The sequence below is a fragment of the Lineus longissimus genome, chromosome 12 (genome assembly GCF_910592395.1).
Source record: "Lineus longissimus chromosome 12, tnLinLong1.2, whole genome shotgun sequence".
In the NCBI taxonomy this organism is placed as follows: Eukaryota; Metazoa; Nemertea; class Pilidiophora; order Heteronemertea; family Lineidae; genus Lineus; species Lineus longissimus.
In genome coordinates this window covers 14,216,321-14,241,201 of record NC_088319.1, presented here as the reverse complement: position 1 = coordinate 14,241,201, position 24,881 = coordinate 14,216,321, and the positions used below count along the sequence as shown (strand labels likewise).

The following is a 24,881-nucleotide window of genomic DNA, read 5'->3' as shown; positions in this document are numbered from 1 at the left end:
TGCCGGGCTCCAGTCTCCACTCTGCTAAAAGTTGAAGTTGAAGATCGATCGGCACAACCATCATGGCCATAGCCTCTGTATTAGCCTTGCAGACTCTCCAGTGTTTGGAAGCCATTGTCAATCCTGATCCTGCAAAAAAGCAGACCTTGCAAATTACAAGAAATTAGACAATCTAATTTTCAATCTGACAGGGGTTGGTTCTTATTGAGTTTTAGCTCAGCAATGTCAGGTGCCCCAGCACAAATCGTCTCAAAATACATCTTGTATACAAGACGATCTAGTTGTGACCGTGTCAAAAGAGCTTCTTCTCTTGGGTTTGTTTGGTGGTACATCTCCCTGTTTGTCAAGGTTTCATGAAGTCCTTTCACAATCAGAGATTTTCAATCTGGAACAGGAGACATCACGGTTGCGGATCTCATGTCCTTGTCAGGCACAACCTGGAATCTGTCCCAAGGACCTTAGCCTTGTATGTGTCATCTTCGACTGCACAAGGACGGTTCACAAAAGCCCTTAAATTTGTATAGATAGAAAACTACTTGTCCCATAACAGCATCATGGTTGTGACTTTGTATTTGAAAGAACAATTCTGGACACAATATGAATCTCATGGTGGGAGCAGATAATTAAGAAGTTGGCCCGGAAGTGGCAACGGTACGTTTTAGACAATAGGAGACTGCTTAAATCATGTGGAATCTGCCAACTGAGGATGCAATTATTCCCGATTTCACATCATCCAGTCCAATGCACGCACAATGCACATGGCATAGCACATGGTCAGCAGGCACAGAGACATTGTATTCCGTTTATGTGCACGTTTTTCAATCGAAAAAACGCTCGAATTATTTATAAAATCTAGTTTAACAGACGTAGAAATACGCATAGAACACAAATATCTGAATAAGGCAACTCGACCAGGATGCCGGAACTCCAACTCGACACTTTTTTTGGAGGAAATGAACGCCCATTTGTCAAAAATGCGGGCGCGCCACGACAATTTTTGCGCACTGCACAAAAATCATAAAATACTGCATCAAAAGTGAAAGAAGCAGATCAAAATATATGTATGTTTGAGCTATGATATCTTATCTATCAACTTACCGCCCCAAAAGTATTTACTTGCGAAAAGAAACGTAAAATCGAAGTTTTTTGAGGAGAAATTTTCAAGCCCCCGCCAAAAGAAATTTGGCCACGTGGCAGACGACAACCTCTTTGCGCATGACCGGAACTATGACGTCCATTCTCCAAGCGTCGTCAATGGTGACCATCGTTGCCAGGCTCACTCCATCTGCTGACTTTGTGAGAATTTCAGATTGATTGAGGTCTCGTTAGGGAGTTTTACCCGAATGTACGCAATGATGACGTGCACCGTTAACAGCATAGGACGTAACATCTATTTTAAAATGCGTTTCCAATGTGATTGCATGAGGACAACCCATTTGTGTCGTATATCACTGGAAACGCCCGATTCCCCTGATTCTGGAGGATGTAAATCGGGCATTTTATTTCTTTGAAAAAATCATAAGCGTCGCATTTGCTCCTGGCTCTGTCCACCATCCCAAATGGCAATAATTGCCAATTGGGCCGGACAATCATGGAAAACCCCAAATAATGAAATATTATACAATTCTTCCTGAATAATTCTTATAGTGACCATTCTCCCGTGAAAGACAGTAGCTTACGCTAAACAAAAATTTTAAAAAATAGAGGGTCAACCATTGAACTTTATGGATCTGATGGTGTATAACTAAGAGGAGACAATTTTTTTGCTATGATAAAGCTTTTTATTTAAATACTATTGTGCTCTTTTCACATGATTCAAAATTTATTTACAGATTTGATGCAATTTTTTCATAAATGCATAATCTTTTCTTGAATCACATAACAACTTAAATACATGTTTATCAACAACATGCAAAGCAAGGCTTCAGAATGGCTGAAGGGAATAATGATTGATTCCATAAACGTACATGTATACACCTACATTTGTGTACCTGTCCATTCGTACAGTCTTGGAGGAAGGTGAAAGGACACAATTCGAAGATTCAGACACTTATGGAAAGGACACAGTCCAATGCAGCACTGATTGTGAATGTGCCACACTACAATTGAATCAGGGGATCTCCCTGGTTGAGGAGGTCAACGAGTTGTTTTGCGGAAAAGTCACATCCAGTTGATAGTTCACTGTATACAAGCACACATTGGACTCCATCATGGAGGAAACTTCACATCTTTTGATTTCTGTCCTTCACATGTATGACTCTACCAGAAAGGACACCATCCAATGTAGCACTGACAAAGATTCTCATGCGAGTTAGCCTGCTTGATGAGTAGCTCCACTTGGTTTGGCACATCCACTGGTTCGTCCGTAGCAAAGTCCTTACCAGTAAGTTTGTCACGTACACGGTTGATGATAGCAATAGCCTTCTTGTTGAGCGCCTCTGGCTGGATGCCATGCTCCTCTGAAATGTGCACACAGTATTTTTTAGCTGCGCATGAACAAGGATTGTCAACATTGCATGAAATGGGGTTTTTTTCTTGATGCATTTGAGATTACAGGGCCAGCAAAGAAGTTGGGGAAAGTTTCAGGGGAAACCTAAACAAGTTCTGGATCTAACATGGCCCTGATCACAGACCGCAAAAGACAGAATCCTACAACAGTTCTAGACAAGACTTGAGTGCTATACCATACTACATACAATTACTTCATGAAAGTAAATATACATGTAGTCTTGCTTTCTAGACATGTATAGCCAGAAAGGACTGTATTGTTACCAAGAGGAATATAATGGCTTATAATAGATTGCGGTCGTTGTGATTACAGCAATGAGGGTCCAGCTCAGTTCTTACCACATATTTCCGACTCGTTGCTCCCCTTCTTGGGCCCCTGGCTGATGTCCACACTCCCCAGAATGTCACCTGGATCCTGGCTGCCCGAGAATGAATCTGATCGGTTCTTAGACCTTTTGCCTTTTGTTGTTGCTGCAAGAAACAATAAAATTGTAGGTATAATCCAGTTGGAATAGAGTGGCTGGCTGGTCCTGGGCAAAAGTCTCCCAACTGTTTTTACTGATAATGGTGTTGGCATAAAGACAAGTAGTATGGTACCTGCATTCAGACCAATCTCTGGAGGCGAAATTCTTTTCAGAAGTGACCTTACAAATCACATGGATTCAGAAGTGTACGTACTTGCAGAAATCTTGCATATTTCAACACATTCCTTACAGGGCCTTAGGATATAAGTGATTTTGACTTTGTAGAGGTACAGTTTGCCCTATGAGAAGGCAGAGAAGAGACCAATATTGGCACGCATAACCACCACCTGCTGCCGACTGATTGATTGATTGATTGAGTGTGCGAGTGATTGAACTTATATCTAGATAGATACTAACTATCGACCAGCCTCCAGTTGAGCAGAGGGTCATAGACAAAGGCCTCCAACACGGCCATCACACTGTCCTTGTTTTCTCGCAAGACCTCCATCACCCGTTTGCACGTCATCTTGTAGTTGCCATCAATGCCAGTCACCTCCATAGCATTTATGAGCATCCTGGTCAACCTGAACGGAATCTTCTCGGGAAACTTCTCTCTCGTCATGGCAACCTCAAAACAATCGCCAAAATCAATGTGCGTGATTTTGCCACTCATTCTGTCCAGCATCAAGTTTGATGGATGTCTGAAAGATACAGTGAGATCATGTTGTGTACGACATGAAATTGAGGGAATGAGATTTACTGCCATCTTTCTCTTGTACAGTAGATTGTCCTCAGCATTATGACTCCTAGCGCCTTAAACCACATCTTATTTCACCAAATCACAGCTCACCCTCAGTTTACTTCTCTAGAAGTAAACTGAGGGTGAGCTAAGCAAAAGCCGATAGGGTGGTGCTAGGTTTAGAGGTTACAGAAACAGAATCATAAGCTACTGGATTTGATGTTGAGCCCGAATGGGGGACCGACTTCGTCCTCTTCACTCTCCCAATGTTCAGAATTCAATCGCATAATGTATGCAGAGACTGGACACTTTGAGACACTGCTTACCTGTCGCCCAGACCAAGGATATATCCAACCATGGACATCACAGCCAAAGACCTTGTGTAATTAGTCCGGCGATCGAACCAGACCTGGAATAATAAGAGACAAAATACAATAAGAGTTGGTATTTTAATTAACGGGCGTCCAAAGGCATGAATCTGAGAGGTAATCAAAAGGTTATGATGAATTTCTGGCACAATGACTCGCACGATCTTCTATACCATGTTCATGAGACACAAAATAGTCAAAAACTTAACTGTCTCTTCAAACTGTTGGTAAAAGTTGTTCCCTGAAGTACCGGGTACTCAAAAGTCAACAGCAATTCAACAGCATGGGCCTACCTCTGAGCTTGGACTCTTGTTCCATAATATCTTTGCCAAGTCGTCACCATTCGTATGCTCCAGCGCATGTTCGAACACCTCCACCTTCTGCATCAAGGTCAAATGGTCGTAGTCCGGCGCCATACGCAGCATGATTCGATGCTCAATGTTCAGCAAGATTTTCTTCTTCTCTCGATGGTCGCGGATCAGAGAGTGTAGCGTGTCAGAGTGCGGCACCCAGCCAATCAAGCCAGAGTTGGTGGAAAGGGGGATGACGGAGAACCTCTGAATTCTGTGACAGAAACATTCAAATATTAGCAACCTGATGTAAATAAGGATTACAGTAGTTGAACCTCCCGTAGCAGACGACCTCTCTTTCAAGGGCACTTGTCTTGGTCCCAATTGGTTGGCTTCATTTTCAATATAGGAGGAGACCAGACTCTCTAGAGGAAACATTTGCTGTGAAGAAGAGCACTCGGTGTCATGTGAGGAAGTGATCCGACCTGGAATTTAATCCAGGAATATAATAATACAAGAAGTCTACATAGTATCTTTTCCCATTTGCAATTTCAGACGGATTTTATCATAAGCGGCTTTGCTTGGCATCAACTTACGTTAGATTTCTCCTAAAAGTCTCTGGGTTCTCCAGTAACAGGGAATTGACGAGACCAAAAAGTTGCATGACGCGTTCGTCCTGACGCAGATCCTCGTGACCCTTCAGCAGGAAGGTGTACTCTTGGCCATTGCTCCCTAGAAATGAGGAGAAAATCACATCGTCTTTCTGATAATTTCTGCATTATTAATGACTTAAAACAATCTGCAAAATCTGGAAATTTTGTTCTGACTACTGTCAAATGACTACTGGTGTTGATCCAAAGACCTCAAATGAGTATTCGACAAAGGCAAGCAGCTCACTGTGGTTTTGTTCTCACCCACTGCACCAAGTATTATAGCTGGTGGGATCTGATGACTTCATGGGATGTTGTACTCATGCGTTGGCATATACACTCAGTTTTTCCAGTCCAGGCATACCTGAACACGTTACATACCAAATATACTCAGCTTCCTTGGCCTCTGTTTCGACGTGATGACTTGCATGGAAGCCTGATGATGACTGATCCTGATAACAGGCTGGTGAGGGTCGTATGTGCCAGGCACGGCTAACTCAAAGTCACGGCACATCAGAAGTTTGGGGGAGACATATTGCAACTCCAGGGAGGTCAGCTGGAAAATGAATGGAATTATGATTAATATGTGGGCAACAATGTGGACTTCTGGTGATAGCCCATAATGCTGAGAACAGCTAACTCAAAATCTCGAGATATCAGATGTTTAGCGGAGGCACCTCCAGGGAAGTCAGCTTGTTAATGGGAGTCATTGTGGGACATTTACCCCACAAGTTAACTGTGTTGTGAAGCCAAATGCTTTGACATATCATTGCGGCTGTCCTTGACCAATATGTTTGCTCCGTGACTGACCTTTACCACAAGTCCTCATAAAATGAAAATCAAAATGGCCCACTGAGAATTTAGAACATAAATCAGATGCCAAACAACCAAGGGCAAGATTTATTGTGACCTTATTCGTTATTACCTGAGGTAGTTGTTTCGATATCCTCCTGAACACGTGGTAGTAGAGATCCCACGCCTGAGTCAAGTCCTTCACATTAGACGAACGCTGATACTTCCTGCACCAGTCCTGAGCCTCCATTAAATCACGCCCATATGCCTGGAGAAAGGTACAGCTCAGAAGTTAAGAAAATCCAGTAGTATGCTACATCGGTGAGGAATTGTTTCACTAATTCATATTTCATCAGTCAGTTCTCAGCTCAGGGCAAAGCAGAATGTGCTGGTTTTGGTTTTTTTACATGTGACATTCCAACTCAAACCGGAGAGAGTTATGAAATTGAGGTGAGGTTATGATATCATTGGCCAGATATCAATCTGGAATTTGGTGCCATGAGGTAAAGACACATAGCCAGACTGCACTGTTCTGATTACGAATAAACACCAACCTGATTGAAGGATGTTTCCTTGAGCGTCTGAGGTCCTTTCTCTATCAACGCATGGAGCGGTTCGAGTGTGGCAAACATGCCCTTGACGTTTCTCTCCCCGAAGTAAAGCCTTGAAGCTTCCTCTAGGCCTTCGTGCCAGAGCTCGTGCCAGAGTATGGCGACACGGATCAACTCCTCACTCACCTAATAGAGATGATAGATATGGGTTTCAGATAAACATGTACATGTAAGTGTTTAACAAAGGCCTAGCAAGACCAAATTTCGGTAAAACCTAGGAACTCGATTAGGAACTCGATTAGTTTTCAGCTTTTTTAAAGGCTGTTGAAAAAAACCTAAGTCTCCTTAAGTGCAAGAGCTTGTGATATCCACAGTGAGGTAAGGCTACCAAAGGTTTTGTTTCAATCATGCATCTCTTAACCCTTGTAGCCAAACCTTGTTTCAATTGACTAAGAATTGCTACCGGTTAACAACAAAATCAAAGTTTTCCCAGAATAACTTACCAGAATAGCTTGTTTGACCAATGTATTACTGTGTTCACACATGTTGTTGAGGACCTTATTGGCAGCATTCTGTCGTGCCGGAGTGCTAGACTTGGAGGCTACAGTCAGAGGATAGATCAGAGCCTGGAAAATAATTGGAATAGAAGTGACCGCTGTTAACGACGAGGCTGTGGAGATCCTCACAGCTTGGTTTTTAGGTTTTCTCCTTCTAACTGTGCCTGCTGTTTGTAAGCAAACGAGTTGGAGCAATCCTGCAATATTAATTTGGGGGAGGAGGAGGAAGGGTTGTCCAAATGAGCACTAGTTCTTTACCTGTGGGTGTTGTTTGCCGATATCCATGAGCAGTTGTTGAATAAGTCGCCCCACCATATGGCGCGGTGTGTCAATCCTCGCGATGAGTTGAGGGATGACCTGAAGCCAGTTGTCGATGTCGATAGTTTTGATGCCTTCAACCAGCGCGTCGTAGGCATCTTGCCACTGGCCGTAGTCAAACCACAGCGTGAGCAGCCTGAAGAACAAGGAAAGGTTGGTTTGGTACTATTGATGATTCAGAGGATACAAGAAAACTTGATAGATATGCTGGCAAATCAGTGTCTCCTTTTGTCCTAAAACCAACAAGTCTTGGAAAAGCTTTTTAAAAGACCCTGAAAATATGTCTCATGAAAATTTACCAAAGTGCATCTGGCAGTTTAGTATACATGATCTTCTTCATATTGTGGTCAAACTAATTTGAATAGAAAATGTTCATATTTCTCCATGGAGAGCGTCACCATCATACCTTAAAGTGTCTTGCAGTGAATGTCCTTTCGACAATGCAATGGAGCGGACAAATCCAGTTATGGCGGGAACGCAGTATTTTTGGATCTTAGCGGTGACAATATCCGACGTCATAGGTGATGTTGCAGCAGTCGCACCCTCTTCCGCATCTGGTGTTATTTCATCCTTTTTGCCGAGGCCGGCATTCTGCTGCTTGTAGAAGAGTACAGCCTCATAGTTCATGTAGGCCCACGAATGCCAAGCCTAGAAAAGAAGGAGTACATTAACTGAAGTGATCAACAATATAACCTCATGATGTTCGATTCAAACCTACGAATCATAAGTCCGAATCAAAATGACGCCTGTCATCAAATTGGGGTAGTCAACTTGGCTCACCTTGTACCAGTTTCTATCATGTTCAGTGGCAGTAGAGTAGTAACGTAAAACTTCTGGAATCGATGTCTCGTTGACTCCTTGTAGGTTCTCGATCCAGCTTCCCATCTTCAAGTAACACCTGAAAAAAATCATAACAAATGTTTATCAAATAATGCGTACATCCATCCATCCCTTTTAAACCGAAGTTTTTAAGATGTAATGCTCTGACCTTGCTGTTACAATGCCAGAACACATCCAGTCAAGCACAGAAGAAGAAGATGAAGGAGAAGACAGAGGTGAAGATTTGTATGGCTAGAAAAAAATAACTCATTGAATAAAGATGATGATATGAGGGCCTGTCCAAATATTTAAATTTCGTCACAAAAAAGGGAAGTTAGGGACTGTCAAAATGTATCATTCACCAAGCCCATCAAGGGCAAATTGATACTAAGTGTAGAAGTGATAACCAGCCAGACTTAGGTTTGACTCTGCTTCTTACTTGGCCATGAGCTTATTCAAGTCAATCCTTCTCTGCGAGTCTTCAGGTGAGATCAACTGCATAGCCTGCGGCTGCAGGGCAGAGTTGACAAACTGGGAGAGCTTCTGGAAGGCCTCTTGCTGTGTGCGAAGAGATGATGAAAATATCCATTAACATTATGTTTTTATATGTCACTTTATGCATAGTAGTGTACAAAAGAAACACATTTTAGGCTAATTTGATCCATGCAATGCGAAAGATTAAGCCGCGCTGTCCCAATGATACTTCTAAGGAGGTGCATGAGGCAGAGTGGCATGTTTGATGAATGGAATCAACAGATCTTCTGGGAGTCCTGCTGGATTGGTGCCCTAATTAAAGTGGTCACAAAAGGGGTCTCAGCAAGGGAGACATGGCTGATTTTAATAGCAAGTACATGTAATTGATTGAGCTGTGAATGTACACGATATACCTTTTGATTGTTCTTCCACATGTGCTTCATGTAAGCAAATGTGACCTCGGGGTAGGTCGTTGGCAACGGGTGGTCGGGGTTCTTCGATGGGTCAACTCCCAACAGCTTGACTAGGGTTTTGTGAGACAGAGCCTGAAACAAGTAGAAATTAAGTTATTGGTTCATTCACAAAAGAGTGAAAGAAATAGAAGGTCATTGAGGAAAAGACGAAACTTATCATTGACGTAGTGGTTTGATCACTTACCAGTCTCCCGCTCTTTCTGCACAGACTAGCGTATTTCAGCCACGTTCTCATGTCGTCCGTTGCCGAGACAACCAGGGAGCGAATTTGAATAATCTTCTGCCAGTCTTCGACAACACGTTGACAGCCCTGCAGACGATCCCACCAGATGTTCTTCAAGATGTCACGCCGTTCTGGGATCAGTTTGTACTGGATGATCTCCTCCAGTTCTGATAGCATTTGCACATTTACCATAGCCTGAAAAATCACAATTTTTGGTAGGAAAATGTTATATAAGATCAACTGTTCGGGAGTAAGCTGTTTACAATAGGCCTAGACCAAGTGGCAACACATCTAATATTCAATAGAATACTGAAATTGTTCCTTTTTTTATAAATTTTCGCTAATAACTGTTACACTATTTGGACAGCTTTTTCAAATCTGATATCAATCTGAAACTTGTTGGAAGACATTTCATCTCATGGTGGCCTCCCTACATTCGGTACAATGCATTTGAGACATACAAGGAGCCAAGTACATGTCTACTTACACCATAAGCTCGATTGTAACTCTCCCCAGCCATCGCAGTCAGCTCTGTATCCAAGATGTCGCGAGCTTTCTCAATACACTGCTGAGCCAGGCTGTAGTTCTTGTCCATATGGATGGCCAGGACGGCCCTGTAGAAGGCACCGTCATAGGTGTCGCGGGGAATGAGACAGCTGTACTCCTCCATGCATTCCCATTGTTCTAGAACAGAGAAAGCCAACAATGAACTTTGTCCCTAAGTCCAGTAATTTTTGCACCATGTGGACCTCATTAAGCGGTTACATTTTATGAGAAGGAGGCAAAAACTGGCCTCAAAATAGACTAAGTATAGACTCTCAACCTCACTTACCTAGTCCCCAGGCAGCAGCAGCAGCCATCCGAGCCATCGTCTGACGCATTTCATCACTGACGGTAGGCCATTTCTCAACAGAAAGAGAATTTAGCTGACCCCTGGAAATAATCACATTCACGATAGAGAAGTTCAGATCGTGAGCCGAGAACTACATGTAGGTGATTTTTTTCTCGAGTTGACGTAATCAAGTCAAGTTGATTGTATTGTATTGTTGTTTCTAGGCATACCAAACATCAAACAAACATCAAACAAACATCAAAGGCACAGTGTTTCATTGCATTTTTGACAACACTGACAACAAGTGACATAGCCTTGTAAACTGCTATACTTCCTCGTTTACAGTCAACACAATCTCACCATTCGCCCAGAGCTTCCAAGCACCTCATCCGGCCGAGGCTCAGGTTCATGTCATCAGGGTTGGTTTCTTGTTTCCTCTCATAGGCAGCCAAGGCATCTGTCCATTCATGAAGCTTCTCGTACCACGTCTCCTGAACTTTCTGAAAGGTGGAAGACAAAACTGGTTACTTCAGGTTGGAATTTAAAAAAAGATTAGTCAAGGTTATGCTTTGAATTACTCTCATAGGCCCCCAAGGTACCCGCCACTTGTGAAGAGTAACTCATGCCATGTTTCAGATTTCAGGAGTGTAATTTTCAGGAGTTTAGGTAATCTAATGTCAATGATATTAGTGACTCACCAAATCAGCGCGATGATGTTTCATGGCATATTCCAGCACACCAGCAGCAGCTTCAGACTGCTGTAACTTGTTGTTGATACTGAAACCATGACAACGATGAAGATGACAAGACATTTTTAGGCAGAAGAACCAAGAAAAATCGTTCCCTTTCCCGATATCCGATGCGAATGAAACAATCAGTTTGGCTTTTTTTCACCACAGACTGAATTTGCAAGATGTCATGTGTGCAAAGTGGCTCGACCCATCAAGTACCACACTTTTATGGAGAAATATCAGCAATTGGTTGCTCATATCTGAGAAAAAGAGAGAGAATGTGGAGCAATCAAGTCCCGTACTCTGATCCATCCTGTAACTAACCTGATTAAAGCTCCGAGTATCTGTGTATTAGCACCAGTGTGGAACTCCTCTTCCTTATAATGGAGAGCCTTGGCATATGCTCGACATTTGATGGCCCTCTCTCCCAGCAGGTTGATACCCAGAGGCAGTGGACCCTACAAGTAGAACTGGATGTCAAGCAAAGTGTCTAACCACAAGGAATTTGGCAATATTTATCATATGGGTGCAGTAATTTTGTTCTGGTTTATTAAGTAGTCGAGGCAATTGCTGAAAAAAAACCCTGATGAATATCCCTACCTTATCACAATGTTCCATAAACTCGGCCAGATTGAGCAGTGTCTGTGTGATCTCAGGTATGTCTTGAGCTGTCAACGCTTGCTCCAGACAATGGATCAGCTCATCTTGCTGGGTCTCACTAAGCTCAGTCCAGCAGGACACAAAGGCTGCGTTGAAAAGTTCTCTGAAATATTTCGGATAGCCATTGAAGCGATGGTAGTTTACAGTAAGGAAATGATACTGAACTGGAGGTTAGTTGACTTAGGCATAATTCACTCAGAATCTGCTTTTGACACATCTTTTACCAACACCAGAAGTTATGGTTGTCTCACCAAAACCAATAGCCGGGGCAATAAAAGTGAGTTTGATTAAGCGCAATACAAATCTTTCTATTCTCACTATTACTACATGTTTACTGACCTTGCCAGAGGATTGTACGTTTGAGCCAAAGCCCAGCAGGACCTGAGTGCGGGTGAAGGCGACTCCTTCAACAGCTCAATACTCAATCTCCTCAGCCATTCCATCCAGTCATCCTTGGAAACCCTCCTGGTTGCTTGCCAGGCCTGAAATGAAAAACACCCCTCTCAATTTTTATTCTTTTCTCCTTTTGGCATCTGTCTTAATATTGGTTGCATGCCACTATGGTTCATCAACATGTGGTATTGGCCAGTATCTTTCTTTTCACTTACCCTCTGCAGGTTCGTAGCACTGACGTGTAATTTCTTGATGGTGGCGGTCTCAGCGGTCTGGTCGGTACTGATATCGTTGGCTTTACCGCGGCGGTGCCGATGCTTGCCCAAGATTGGGTCATTCTCGATCTCACTTATAGCCGAGCCCTGCAAACAGTGTAAACGAGCATTTGAGGTTGTTAATTAAGCCGTGCAAACTTTCTAACAAATTTCATCTCATTTTCGAAACATGTTTATTCAACAATATCTTACGCCATCAAGAACATCAAACATGGGAAATGGTTTAGGAAAATGAGGAAAACTTACGTGATGATCTTTGGCTATGTCTATCAACTGAAACATGGAGGGAAACATAACGTCATAAGATGCGCCATATTGATTATAAAGCAAAATCCTAGATTACTCTGAGCTTTCAAAATAAGATTTGTATAAGAGTGGAAACGGGTGATTGGTTGGAAATGAAATGAAGGTATTCTTCTCAATTTTGTCACCAAGGTGCACCACGCTAAAGGGAATAATGAGCATTTGTCACAAACCGAATCTTACCTTTAGAATACGTCCAAGAAGCAAATCATATTGCTGGTGGCTGACCTTGTGTTTCGTCAGAACCTTATTCACCATCGGGATGAAGATTTGGTACTTCTTGCCGAGCTGCATCACGAGGGCAGAGAGGGTATCCATGGCAGCGTAGCGTAGTTCCGGACAAGTGTCGAGCGTTCGCACCAGAGGATGGATGATGCGGGAGGAGTATTCCGACAAGTCTAGTGTGTTGGTTAGTTTGTCAACCGTCTCAAGTGCAACCCTGAAATGAAATTTCCGAATGGAACTCAAACTGGAAACTTTTGAAATCATCAGGCTGTGGTTTTGAAGAAAATGATAGTCAGTTGTCAGTGAGAGTAGTTTTGTTACCAAGGTATCAAAAGAGTGTAGCTCCTATCTTATGATAGGCTTTTTTACATCGGTGACATCAAAAATATTCAAAGTGAACTCGCCTTAGTATATATTTTTGATGACTATTTGTCCGGGTTTTATTTTCATAGGTTCAAAAAATGCTTTACCCACCTCCTTACAGAAACAGGGACTTCCGTTGACTCAAACAGTTTGACAACTGGAGGAAGCAACAAGTGAAGGTAATCATCAAGATTGGCACCGAACAACTGCAGCGCATTTAACAACTGGAAAATAAGAACAATTTTACGCAAGTTAAGATTAGATCTAAGAGGTGGTTGTATGGTCTAGTCAAGCTTAAAGGTGTTGGATTCATAATTCTCATCATATGTGTAGATTTATGACCAGCAGGGACAGCTCACTTCATTTGCGGCCTAGGGCAAAATGACTGTGGTGGACCGTAGCTTGTGATGGAGTCCAAAGATGGAGGCACCAGGCCAAGCATCCCAACTGATGCCCACCCAGAGTGGCAGGGGGCAACAAAAAATCTGCTAAGGCCAGAGTCACAGGATCTAAATTGGGCTGTTCTACAAAATTAAACCATGCTGGAGGCTTGAGAGAGAAGATTTGTCTTACCTTTGCAGTAACACCTCTACTGTGACTGTTGTCATGCATGAAGACTCGAAGGATCTGGGGAATAACTTGGGGCAGGTAGACTTTAAACTCGGTGCCAAGAGCTCCTACGATCTGCTCGATCAAAAGGATGATTGTGTTCTGCATTGGGCTGTTCAGGGTCCAGTAATCCTGAAAATAGTAATAGAGGAAAAGCAAATTGAGGAGATGCTTGAAAGATTCAAAAGTTTATCCATTAGGCAACCGCTGCCGCAGTTGTTTAGCACAGAGATTGTGATATTGATTCCCGGTGGAAATTCATCTTATATAATGGAAAGGGACTCTGGGTCTCCCAGGTTTCGGGGGGGGGGGGGGGCTTTGATGTCCTCTTCCAACAGGTTATATAAACCACAAGAGTCGGCTTTTCAGGGAAACACTTTGTAATCAAACTGCACATACATAAAAGTAGATAGTTTTCATGGACCTACTCCAAAACAAGAACAGCAACCTACCTTGATCAATTCGAAGATATCATCAAGATAGTTCCTGATGTGTTGTTTGACGATTGCGATGATCACGCCGAGTTGTTGGAACAAGAACTGAAATGGAAAATGCATCAGTAGTAGAAACTTTTCGCCAACACAGACAACCACCGAGTATGAAGCCTTAACATGAACTGAGTTTTCATTTGACTGGTAAGATTCATCAACCCACCATTTGCTTTCTTATCTTTGTTGCAATGCCCAATGCCTTCCTTACGTTGGCAATATTATGTCCCGAATAACAGGTGCAATGTTCCCCAGGGTTACTGAACCAATACCTACCTCTCTAAATGTTGAGTCGGACGTCCTGATCACATTTAGATAAGCTGGCATGACCTGTTGCAAATACGGCACACATTTGATGCCGAGACTTTTGAAGATGAAGGTAATAGCCTGGACCACCATTGTGTGATGCTGGGAGAGAGATGGGTCACGAATGATGCGCATCAAGACGGCGATGGCAATTGCTGGGTAGAATTCCTCCAGGGTCGCCGTGCTCATGTTGACGAGCATCTCACTGGTGCTGTATTCACCTGGAAAAGGAAAATACCGCCCTTTCTTCATTTGGTTGAGGCTCATTCAGGTGTATCAATAGGTTTGACCCTTCTGTTTTTATAAGATTAGCCAAAAAACATAGTGATAATACCTCCTGAAATTTTCTTTGCAGTGCTCAGGATACTTCATAAAAAAGACTGAATAGAGGGGCAACCCACCTTCGTTGAGGTGGTTTATACTTACCTCCACTTGAGTCCTGGTTGGACTTGGTCTCAGACATGCTCAACACGGCCCCAGCATCACTTGATTTATCAATCACACCCAGGTTGATCTTGTGCTTGTAAGGATCAAGGGCACCAAGGAGACCCAGGACTTTCATCGTCTGCAAATTATAGGAAATGTAAATTTGAATTCCATCAAGAGATTTCTCTTGGATTAGTACCACGCACCTAGGCTCAGATTCCCATTGTTCTACTGTCTTATCAAACTCTTACCAGGCAAATCTTGATAACATGGACTCTGAGAAACGGCTTTCATGGAGTCGATTGGCCTTAACCAGTTAGGGCAAACAAACGTAACAATCGAACAAAACCAACCTCTCTCCTGACAGCAGGTGCCTGTTCCGTCTTCAGGAAATTCAGCAGCACTTCTAACAACGTTGGATATTTCTTGTACGGCACCACCACGTAGCCAGTGCTCTCGACCAGCTGGCCGAGGGTCCAGAGTGATACCTCACGTTTCTGGAGAGCTGATGAATCTTGGAGCATCTCGATGATAATTGGGAGGAGCTCGTCCATCCATTTTTTCATCTCAATACCGCTGACCTAGGAGAGATGAGATGATATTTGCGAGTGGAATTTATACACTCAGATGTGATGGACAAAGCGGCTCTTCCCTTGCAGAGGGTTAGTCACAAGGCAAATAGACCAAATCAGGCATCGTAGAGGGAACGCTCAAACACACAAACTTACCTGTGCTTGTTCTCCAATTGCAGCCAAGACACTGATAGTCACGCTTGGGTTCTGTTCACTCTCCTTCAGTTTTGGAACAAGGACTTTGAGGATGGGTTCCATGTAGGGCTTGATCAGTCTTGGGGCAGTCGAGACCAAATGTCCCAACATCTTGGCAGCCTGTTCCTTATTACGGCCCATACCACTGTTCTCAAGTTCGGTGAGAATCTGGAAAATTTAGTTTGGAGTGTGTTACAAATGTTATTCCTTAACCAACAACAGTTAGAAGCAATAAAAGTTAGAAGTGTTGGCTCTGTAGCCAACAGAAAACCTTTAGACAACCCTGGATTTGTCCCAAACATGAAAGGTCTTATCCTTTCATGTGGAAAGTACCATAGATTCCATGACTTACTTGAATAAGTGTCTTTCTCAGAGAAGGCATCACGTACGCAGGATTCATGTTACTCAGTCGACCAATGGTGCACATGGCAAGCTCCCTGATCTCAAACACCTCATCATTCATCGCCACGAACAGAGCAGAGAGATTCTCTGCCTGTGCAAGGTGGGGGTCGAATCGCTCATCAAGGGATATTAGGACACATGTCCTGATATCTGGGTCTGAAATATAAAAAATTTCCTCCTCACTCAAAATATGACTTGAAACAGTTCCTTTCTCAGGCACACAGCCTTACAGGCAAAATCAAGCTATCCAAATAAACAGAAGTGAGTAATCTACCTGAATCTGTGATTCCCACAACTAGCAGCTTGTTGAGGACGTCTGCCACAGTATTCATAGTAGTCATACTGATGTGGCCTCGCTGATGGGCAAGGATCTGAAATGGTAACCCAGATAGAAAAGGAGACTATAGGCCTTACAATTACATGTACACCTTGTATTGTTTGAAGCTATTCTGTGGACATGTTTATTTCTCTTGCTATTCTGCCTGAAATGAGGACATTTGGTCATGGCAAGTTGTTGAAGTTACTTAGAATTTCAGTGGCTAAAATTAGCATTTAGCATCTCTTGGTGTGAAACTAAAAGCACTGTGATACACGTCAACTTCGAGAGCATGCTGAACAAGGAGAAGTTACTCACAGTGAGCAGAGGAGTCAGGAGTCGAGAACATGTGCGGACAGCTTCCATGCGCACTTCCTTGTGCTCACTGGACAAGAAATGGTCAGCACAGTGACGCACAAATTGTGTCAGGGAGTGACCTGCAGAAGATTAACAAAAGCCACTTTTAAAGCGAATCACGGTCGATTAAAATATTGACTAAATACAGTACAGGACTGAATAATGTAAGTTTCACCAGATTCTGCACAGCCCAGAAGGCCCATCCATCTGTTTTTTGAAGTAATGCGGCAGTGCAACTGACAGGATATTTGAAATGGACTCATTGAGGCCTTTGCATAGGTATACGAGGTACAAAAAAACAAGGATAGATTCGACCAGAACACCCCCCTACAAAGGCCGTTGGGCTGCGTCCGACTGTGTGCATATGACCAGTGTGGCCACTGCTTCATTAGCATTAGCACAATATACTGAAGACATATGTTACAGAACAACCTGAATCTAGCAAACCTTCATGAGGTTAACCATGCCAAGCATATTTAACTAATCAATTCTGACTGAATATTTCTGAATTTTTCCACAAATCATCTACGCGCAAACTTACCTTCAAAATCGAAGTTCCCCAGAGTTCGTAGAGCCAGTGTGAGACTCGTGACGTCCTGCACCTCAGATAGGCTTCCCATAGATCCTGACTGTGGGATCGAGGGTGAAGGAAGCTTGGGGGCACCAGGGTGGACAAGAGGGCGCCCCATCAAGACGAGCGACAGCATCTTCAACAGGCCATCTTGGATGGGTTTCTTCAGTGTCGGGATGTTCATCGACAGGTCACGGAGGGCCGCTGTCAGGGCAGGGCTGCAACGGAAAAGTGTGTAACTTTTGCTGATCTATAATTGCAACAATAATGAAGGTACCAAAGAAATCGGTTTGATCAGTTTTCCCTTGTAGCTAATGACCAGGACAAGGTAAGCAAATAAGAAAACATATTGACGTCTGCTCCCTTTCTTAGCTCCTGCTCTCTTTCTTATAGACAACATACCTAAAGATGTGACCCAAGACCAACAGCTCATATCATTGGCTCCAGCAGTTCCTTGATATCATCCTCAATATCTGGTCCCACGGCCTTGGCTAACACACGGATACAAGTAAAAGTGATTTCTAAAGATGTTACCATGACTTACCTCAGACCAACAGCTAACATTGGCTCCAGCAGTTCCCTAATATCATCCTCAATATCTGGTCCCACGGCCTTGGCTAACACACGGATACAAGTAAAAGTGATTTCTAAAGATGTTACCATGACTTACCTCAGACCAACAGCTAACATTGGCTCCAGCAGTTCCCTAATATCATCCTCAATGTCTGGTCCCACGGCCTTGGCTAACATACTGATACAAGCAAACACCGACGATTCGACCACAAGATTCTTCTGCCTTTTTTGCGGCAAATCTTTTGTCGGCAAAGCCTGTTTGATGACCTCCATGATTCTTTTCAGATGTTTCGAGATGTCTCGCTGCACCGCTACGGCGAGTAAACCAATCGCTTGGAACGCAGCCGATCTCTCACGTTCCTTTTTCAGGCATCCTACCAGGTAGCCGATAGTCTCATCTAGGTAACTGAAAAAACAACAAAACAACGTGAAAAATCTCTTGGAAAAGCTGGGATTGCTCAAAATCCATTTCAGTGTACCTAGCCAACCGAATCAACTTTGGTTCAACGTACCTTTTAACAAACTTTTTCGATTGGAAAGCGGAAAGTCTTGGTATGAGAGCAAGAAGTGTCTGTTGGATGTAAGGGCTCTTGCTGGCTTTATGCCTCAACACCAGACGGCAAATCTTATCAAATTTATCTGCGATGAGCGCCTTGCACGTGCGGCTCTCGTAGAAGATGTTTTTTGTTGTCCCTGGTCGTCCCTTCAGAGCAGGGCGGAGACTCTGGCTCTTGGAGTGGAACGCATGACTGCTGAAGAACGACTGGTGTTTGGCTTTGGAATAAAGCTCCTTATAATGTCTCTCATGCTGTTTCTGCTGCTCAGAGATGTCCTCCATCTCTAGTCGAAGCCTCTGAAAGTAAAGATTAGGGGATGTGAATAATGTAAGGCAGAATATTCGTGTACAGTTTTTTAAGCAATCATATCATCATACTCCATCCTCTGTAAGTGTAACTATGCAGAAAACTAAGCATGAGCAATGGCCGGCAGTAATTTCTGCTCCTCCACCTTTGAACTTGTCTTATATTTTCAGAATTTAAGCAAGACAACAGTAAGAGAGCGATGTCACTTCTTCATTAATCATCCATGATTTAAGACAACATTTATGGACCAGACTATTATGAAATAGACACCATTTGTTTACCTCGCCCTCAATGTTGCCACATCTCAGCAGTTCATTTATAATGAGGAGTGATCCGTGTGCCCAGTCATCTCGGGTGATGCGTTTATCACGAGCCTGAACATCGTCATAATTCTTTTCTGCTTCTTCGTAGCATTGCTGAAGATTAAAGAAATGATACTGACATGAAGAATAAGGAAAATGATGATGATGATTTCTTCCACTTCGTCTTGTTTGTACACACTAGGTCCAGAAACGAAGTAGAATCAATCATAATGAGACTGACGTTCTACAACAGGAAAATTTAAGTGCTTGACAGTACCCAATTCAAAATTTGGCCACTGTTTTCATTTCATGTGATAAATATGATGAGCTCACCTTGTACCATGTGGGGCGCTGACTTTCCTTGGTCTCTCTCTGTGAAGTTACTACTAGTGCAGCCCTGAGTGCAGCCACAGCACCCTCCCGGATGTTTGGCTGAAACGATATCATGTTTTACAGTCACAAGGTCAACACAATGAATATATATAGTTTCTCGAGAATGCCAAATTTGGCACTTTTGATTGGACAATCTGACGGCGGCATTGACCCAACTCTTTTGCTTCCAGAACTCACTGAATCCCTAGATGATTGCTTTATATTTCTACTCGAAGGCATGGACACAGGACTTGGACTCACTTTAATATCTCTAACAGCATTGAAGATACAATCAAAGAACTGCTGGACTTGTTGGAAGAAGAACGTCGGGGTACACACAGCCAACTCACGAATAACAAGGACCTGGAAAAAAGTTGTGTCGCTCAGATATTAATAGAGTCATTCTCCTTGGGAGGCAGTGCCAATGCAATCCCTAGATGATAATAACCTGGAACTGTGGATGAATACAGCTGATTTTTTAAGTTTATTGTAAATGAGACCAGGGTCACTGGTCAGAATGGCACGAGATGACTATACCAAAACAAATCATTCTTTTTCAAGTGGCCTTATTGTTAAATTTTTTCATTCAAAGTGATTAATTTTGTAATAAATTCAATCATTTCATGTAAACTTACGGCCGCTTGTCTTCGGCCCTCATTCCTATCCCCGCTCAGCCATTCAAACGCCCTCTTTTCTTCATACTCGACATACTCGGATGTGTATGTCCCAGATGCCAATGCTAGACGCCCCACTGCCTTGGCAGCCATTTCCATGACCGCGATGTCACTTGATGGCAGAAGATTTCTGAGGTAGTTGGCAAATCTACTGATGCGTGTGCTGGTGTTCCCAACATCCAGCCCGATCAGGCTCACTGGAAATAAATAAATTGATAAGTAGGCGATCAGTTCACAATAAGATAGTGCAGTGGTCAAGGGTGTGTCCTTTCAGCTGATGCTGTTGATGGCACAGTGGAAACGTCAGCTCCTGTCACCTCAAAGGTCCTAGGCTTGATTCCCGGTTGTTTGCAGTATACTCATTCATGTGATAGAGAGTGTGACTCTTTTTGAAAGCATAGGTTTCCTCTGGGGTCACTGGTTGTGCTTACCTATAGCCAGGATACCTCCCTTCCTTTCATTCACATCAGGACTGGAGACCATCTCGAAGATCTGATGGTTCATCTCGTCCATAAACGCTGTCAAGTCATCATTCGAAATCTCTCTCAACTCTGTCGAGACATAGTGGTTGAGCTCGCTGGCAATCCGACCTCTTGTCTCCTCACTCCGGCTTTTCAGCCCGCTGACGAAGTGTTGCATAAGCTGAGTCGTCATGTCTGTACTGTATCTTGACTTTGTTTCTATTCAGATGAGGATTGTACTTGTTCACATAGTCCTTCTCGGTGAATATCTTGAAGTGAAAAAAGGGAAATATTAGAAACAGTCCATGTTACTTGGCGACATACTATGATTGAACAAACATCGCCACACGTTACAATTCATCGCCACATCATGACTTGGTCCTGTCCTTGCCCTTAGAGGCCAACATCGCAGTCGGAGGTGGCCTATACTATAGTCTAGTATACCCTTTTTGGTCTCCAGATTGCAGATAGGAAAACTGCATAGAGGTGCTGTGCAATTGTGGGATCATCAGGGGCTTTACACTAGATTAACTGGCTAATTTACATGAGCATATCTATGCTTCCAGGGTTCCAGAGGTGAGGGGGCAGGGCATGCTGGGCCAGGGCAGGCAATGGCTGGCTGGCTGGCAAAGGGGAAGGTCTCGGGTCTTCATTTCACTCATTTTTCATGGCATCTATCACCGCAGTGTACATAATACACGCAGGGTATCCAGACTGTAAACACTCCTCCACCCTGTCAACAGTTTTGCGAGTTGTTGGCTGTACCGTCGCTAAGTTTTTGCTGCGTCACTGGATGTCTCAAGTCATGCCCACAGTCAACGTTGTTGTTGTGACACCCTACACCACCCCTTCGCAATTCCCACAGCTCGTGATTTTACTGGTTGCCCCCCACCCCTCCTCCTCACACTGTCATAGGACCTGAGACGCCAATCATGCATAGGCTATATTGGGAATGTACATTCGGAATTATCTTTTTCGCCGACAATGACAATGTCATGAGAAGAAGCCACGAGGCAAGCAGGGCTATCTACTTCATGGCCTGAGACGTTGTCATAACCCTAACTTCCATTGACTTGCTAGTTGTCTATTGAATTGTTCGAAAAATGAGGTTCCTAGGCCTATCGGCTGTGTAGCCATTGTAGGCCTACTATGAGGATCAGGTCAACATCAAACACGTTACACAAGCTCGGGCTCGGAGTCTTGAGAGGGCATAATATGATGGCATAGTGACCCACAGAGCCAAATTCACAATTAGGCCTATAGCATATATACAAAGAACACCAAAAACCCATTTAATAATCATGCCGTCGTTATAATTTCAATTTTTTCAAGCGAGGAGGAAGCACAGAAATAAACTCACTACATTTTCTACACAACGTTGCGAAGAAGTAAACAGAGTCAATATTTTCCACATTTGCCGGGAATAGTAGTTACTGTCTTCACTAACGGCGTCACTATTTTCCACATTTGCCGGGAATACTAGTTATTATTCTCACTAATGCTTCCGCCTTTTAGTGAAGACAGTAACTAGTATTCACGGCAAATGTGGAAAATAGTGACGCTGTTTACTTCTTCGCACATTTTGTAACGTTGTGTAGTGGATGTAGTGAGTTTATTGCTGTGTTTTCTTGAAAAAGCTGAAATTACAGCAACGCCAACGGCATGATTCCCCCAAACACATCCTGAGGAAATCAGGGGTTATCATTGAAACGGTATCAGGCTGTTTCGCTACATTGCCAGTTCGCTACAAGTCGTTTCGCTACATGTGGCGGTCGTTTCGCAACATGGTAGGTCGTTTCGCTACATGGCCGGAGGCGTTTCGCTACATGATGGGTATGGTCGTTTCGCTACATGGACTTGGAGGACGTTTCGCTACATGGGTGGAGTCGTTTCGCTACATGGATGTAGTCATTATTTTACTCTATTTTACCCTACTATAATTCCCGGTGGTGACTACAAATTTATTATAGCACAGTTTGCCGGTAAAAAAACTTATACGGTTTGATGGCGCGCAAGGGGTTCTTGTCGTCCTGGCCTGGGTTAGGCCACATAAAAAAAAGAATTGGTGATCGTCCCCGCCCGCCCCTACGAAAAACGCCCGGCCCCATTTTTTGTTAAAATCCTAAAAAAGTTGGTATAATGTTCTCTGCTATAGGGTCAGAATTGCATGGTTGGAATCTCTATGAAATTTCCTTTCAAATGACACCAAACATGTCTGTTTAGGTTTATTGTACCCAGAGATATTTACTTGATTTGAGCGATACAGCGAAAGAAGTACGTTGCGCTTCAAAGACGTATCTTTAAGGCATGGGACGATTACAGCGACGGGGAGATAACGACAGAACAGTTGTTGAGAGTTTGTTCGCACTTGAATGGACCAGTAACCTCATAGACATCCGTTCGCGTTGGCTCGCTCAATTACGTACTTATTATTGATTGACAGGGGTCATTCAACCGCACTTCAACGCAGATTTGGAGGCCTTTGCAAGGCCTTCGCGTTGGCTCGCTCAATCGTCTATCCGTGTATACGTACTTATTATTGATTGACAGGGGTCATTCAAACGCACTTCAACGCAGATTTGGAGGCCTTTGCAAGGCCTTCGCGTTGGCTCGCTCAATCGTCTGTATCCGTGTATACGTACTTATTATTGATTGACAGGGGTCATTCAAACGCACTTCAACGCAGATTTGGAGGCCTTTGCAAGGCCTTCGCGTTGGCTCGCTCAACCGTCTGTATCCGTGTATACGTACTTATTATTGATTGACAGGGGTCATTCAAACGCACTCCAACGCAGATTTGGAGGCCTTTGAAAGGCCTTCGCGTTGGCTCGCTCGTCTCCACCCATGTAGCGAAACGTCCTCCATGTAGCGAAACGACCATACCCATCATGTAGCGAAACGACTCCACCCATGTAGCGAAACGACCTACCATGTAGCGAAACGACCGCCACATGTAGCGAAACGACTTGTAGCGAACTGGCAATGTAGCGAAACGACAGTAATTACTTGGCTGGAATGAAGACGACATCGATGATGTCAATCTATGGGATGCCGCCGATGGACATGTTGGATGACCTAATGAAAAGTACATTCACGATAATCTTTTGAAGCATTGTCCAACCTGTGTTCACTTATGTGTTACGTTCCTGTGATGTGTGGCGAACAATTAGATTTCAGAAAAAAGATCAGGTTGGGGGAAATGACAAATGTGTGCATTAGCCCATGTCCGATTGTCGGATGCCATTGATTGAATGACCAAATGTAGTCATACCAAGTGTGTATTATGATTATAGAAACTACGTGAATAATAAGTTATTGTATATAATTACCAGATTCGATGCTTGTTTGAAAAGATCACCGTATATGGGATCTTTACAGAGTATTTCAACTCGAATCTTATATTTTTTAACAAAACACGAGCCGCTTATTGGCGGATCATTCTGCAATGTTCTGTGGGAAGTGGTGAGCGTTGACGGACTGAGGAATTCCCTCTGTCGTGTCTGTCATGTGACCGTCTCATTCTTCTGGCGGGAAACTCTGACGCACGTGGCAGTACTGTAAATCTGATAGGAACCGTAGTTACTTCATTCGTTACTCCATCCGTTACTTTCAGGTGGAATCACTTGCAGTTGAAAGAATTACATCTCATGGGCAGAAAGAACGGTAGGGTGGAGTCCTGATGCATCCTGTTGTTGGTCTTTGACTGGAGATCATAATCACTCGGGGTAGTTCTGTGATCCTTTTTTATGATGTGAGCATTTGCACAAAGACTTAGTGGTAGATGCCGCAGGGAGGGACAATGTCACAACGTCTGATGATGCTCCAGGGTAAAATTGATGTGGATGCATGAAATCTCGACCCCCCTACAAAATGAGTAGTCCTTTGTGGACCCAAACAGTTCAAGCGATGCTGCAAGGACAATGTTGCCACCTGTGGACAGCCCATGCTGGTGTTGAACAAATTGTGACATTGTCCCTGGGGGGTTTGAAGCTGAGAAGCGAACATTAACCCCCGATTTGCTCAGAATGAGATTTCGTGGAACACGATAATCTGTATCAAAACAAAGGGACTTTTTTTAGCATGACTAGGATTGTGGTTCGGGGCTTATCTTATAATGAATGCCACTGGTTTTTTACCCAGCATGAAAACAGCTCGAGTGGTAGTGAACTACCATGCAAACAAATATTATGATCAATGGACTCTTCCCCTTGGGTGCAAAGGTCAGTATGCGCTTGTAGTCCAAGACAGTGGTTCTGGTCGTTGCAACCTTATGCATAATCCACTTGGTAAGATGACCTCGGGGGGGGGGGATTTTTTATTTGACCAATTTTTAAGGTCAATATCTGGTAAGCACAACAGTGGCTCCGATGAAAAGTTTCGATTAGT

General features: G+C 43.4%; 1 protein-coding gene across 2 annotated transcripts; it reads right to left on the bottom strand.

Moving 5' to 3' along the window:
- Positions 1 to 1,784: 1,784 nt before the first annotated feature.
- On the bottom strand, positions 1,785 to 23,945 carry LOC135496593 (serine/threonine-protein kinase mTOR-like). 2 transcript variants are annotated; one of them, XM_064785984.1, is made up of 45 exons: positions 23,825 to 23,945; positions 20,466 to 20,764; positions 19,996 to 20,231; positions 19,622 to 19,723; positions 19,322 to 19,420; positions 18,968 to 19,102; positions 18,336 to 18,676; positions 17,921 to 18,229; positions 17,221 to 17,468; positions 16,641 to 16,759; positions 16,281 to 16,377; positions 15,957 to 16,162; positions 15,566 to 15,772; positions 15,191 to 15,418; positions 14,838 to 14,976; positions 14,382 to 14,632; positions 14,070 to 14,156; positions 13,582 to 13,749; positions 13,120 to 13,232; positions 12,604 to 12,859; positions 12,364 to 12,390; positions 12,058 to 12,204; positions 11,789 to 11,931; positions 11,390 to 11,552; positions 11,114 to 11,247; positions 10,757 to 10,835; positions 10,419 to 10,558; positions 10,059 to 10,159; positions 9,714 to 9,910; positions 9,188 to 9,421; positions 8,944 to 9,075; positions 8,496 to 8,614; positions 8,018 to 8,135; positions 7,644 to 7,885; positions 7,178 to 7,373; positions 6,866 to 6,988; positions 6,366 to 6,548; positions 5,945 to 6,079; positions 5,401 to 5,575; positions 4,966 to 5,101; positions 4,373 to 4,643; positions 4,038 to 4,120; positions 3,390 to 3,673; positions 2,848 to 2,979; positions 1,785 to 2,459 (listed from the first exon to the last, which is right to left on the bottom strand). In XM_064785984.1, the coding sequence occupies exons 2-45, from the start codon at positions 20,686 to 20,688 to the stop codon at positions 2,260 to 2,262; spliced, it is 7,458 nt and encodes a 2,485-aa protein (XP_064642054.1). In that variant the 5' UTR covers positions 20,689 to 20,764; positions 23,825 to 23,945; the 3' UTR covers positions 1,785 to 2,259. The 2 variants fall into 2 exon arrangements, with proteins under 2 accessions (XP_064642054.1, XP_064642053.1); XM_064785983.1 differs by lacking the exons at positions 17,921 to 18,229; positions 18,336 to 18,676; positions 18,968 to 19,102; ... (3 more) ...; positions 20,466 to 20,764; positions 23,825 to 23,945 and adding an exon at positions 17,795 to 17,883.
- Between the last annotated feature and the right edge of the window lie 936 nt (positions 23,946 to 24,881).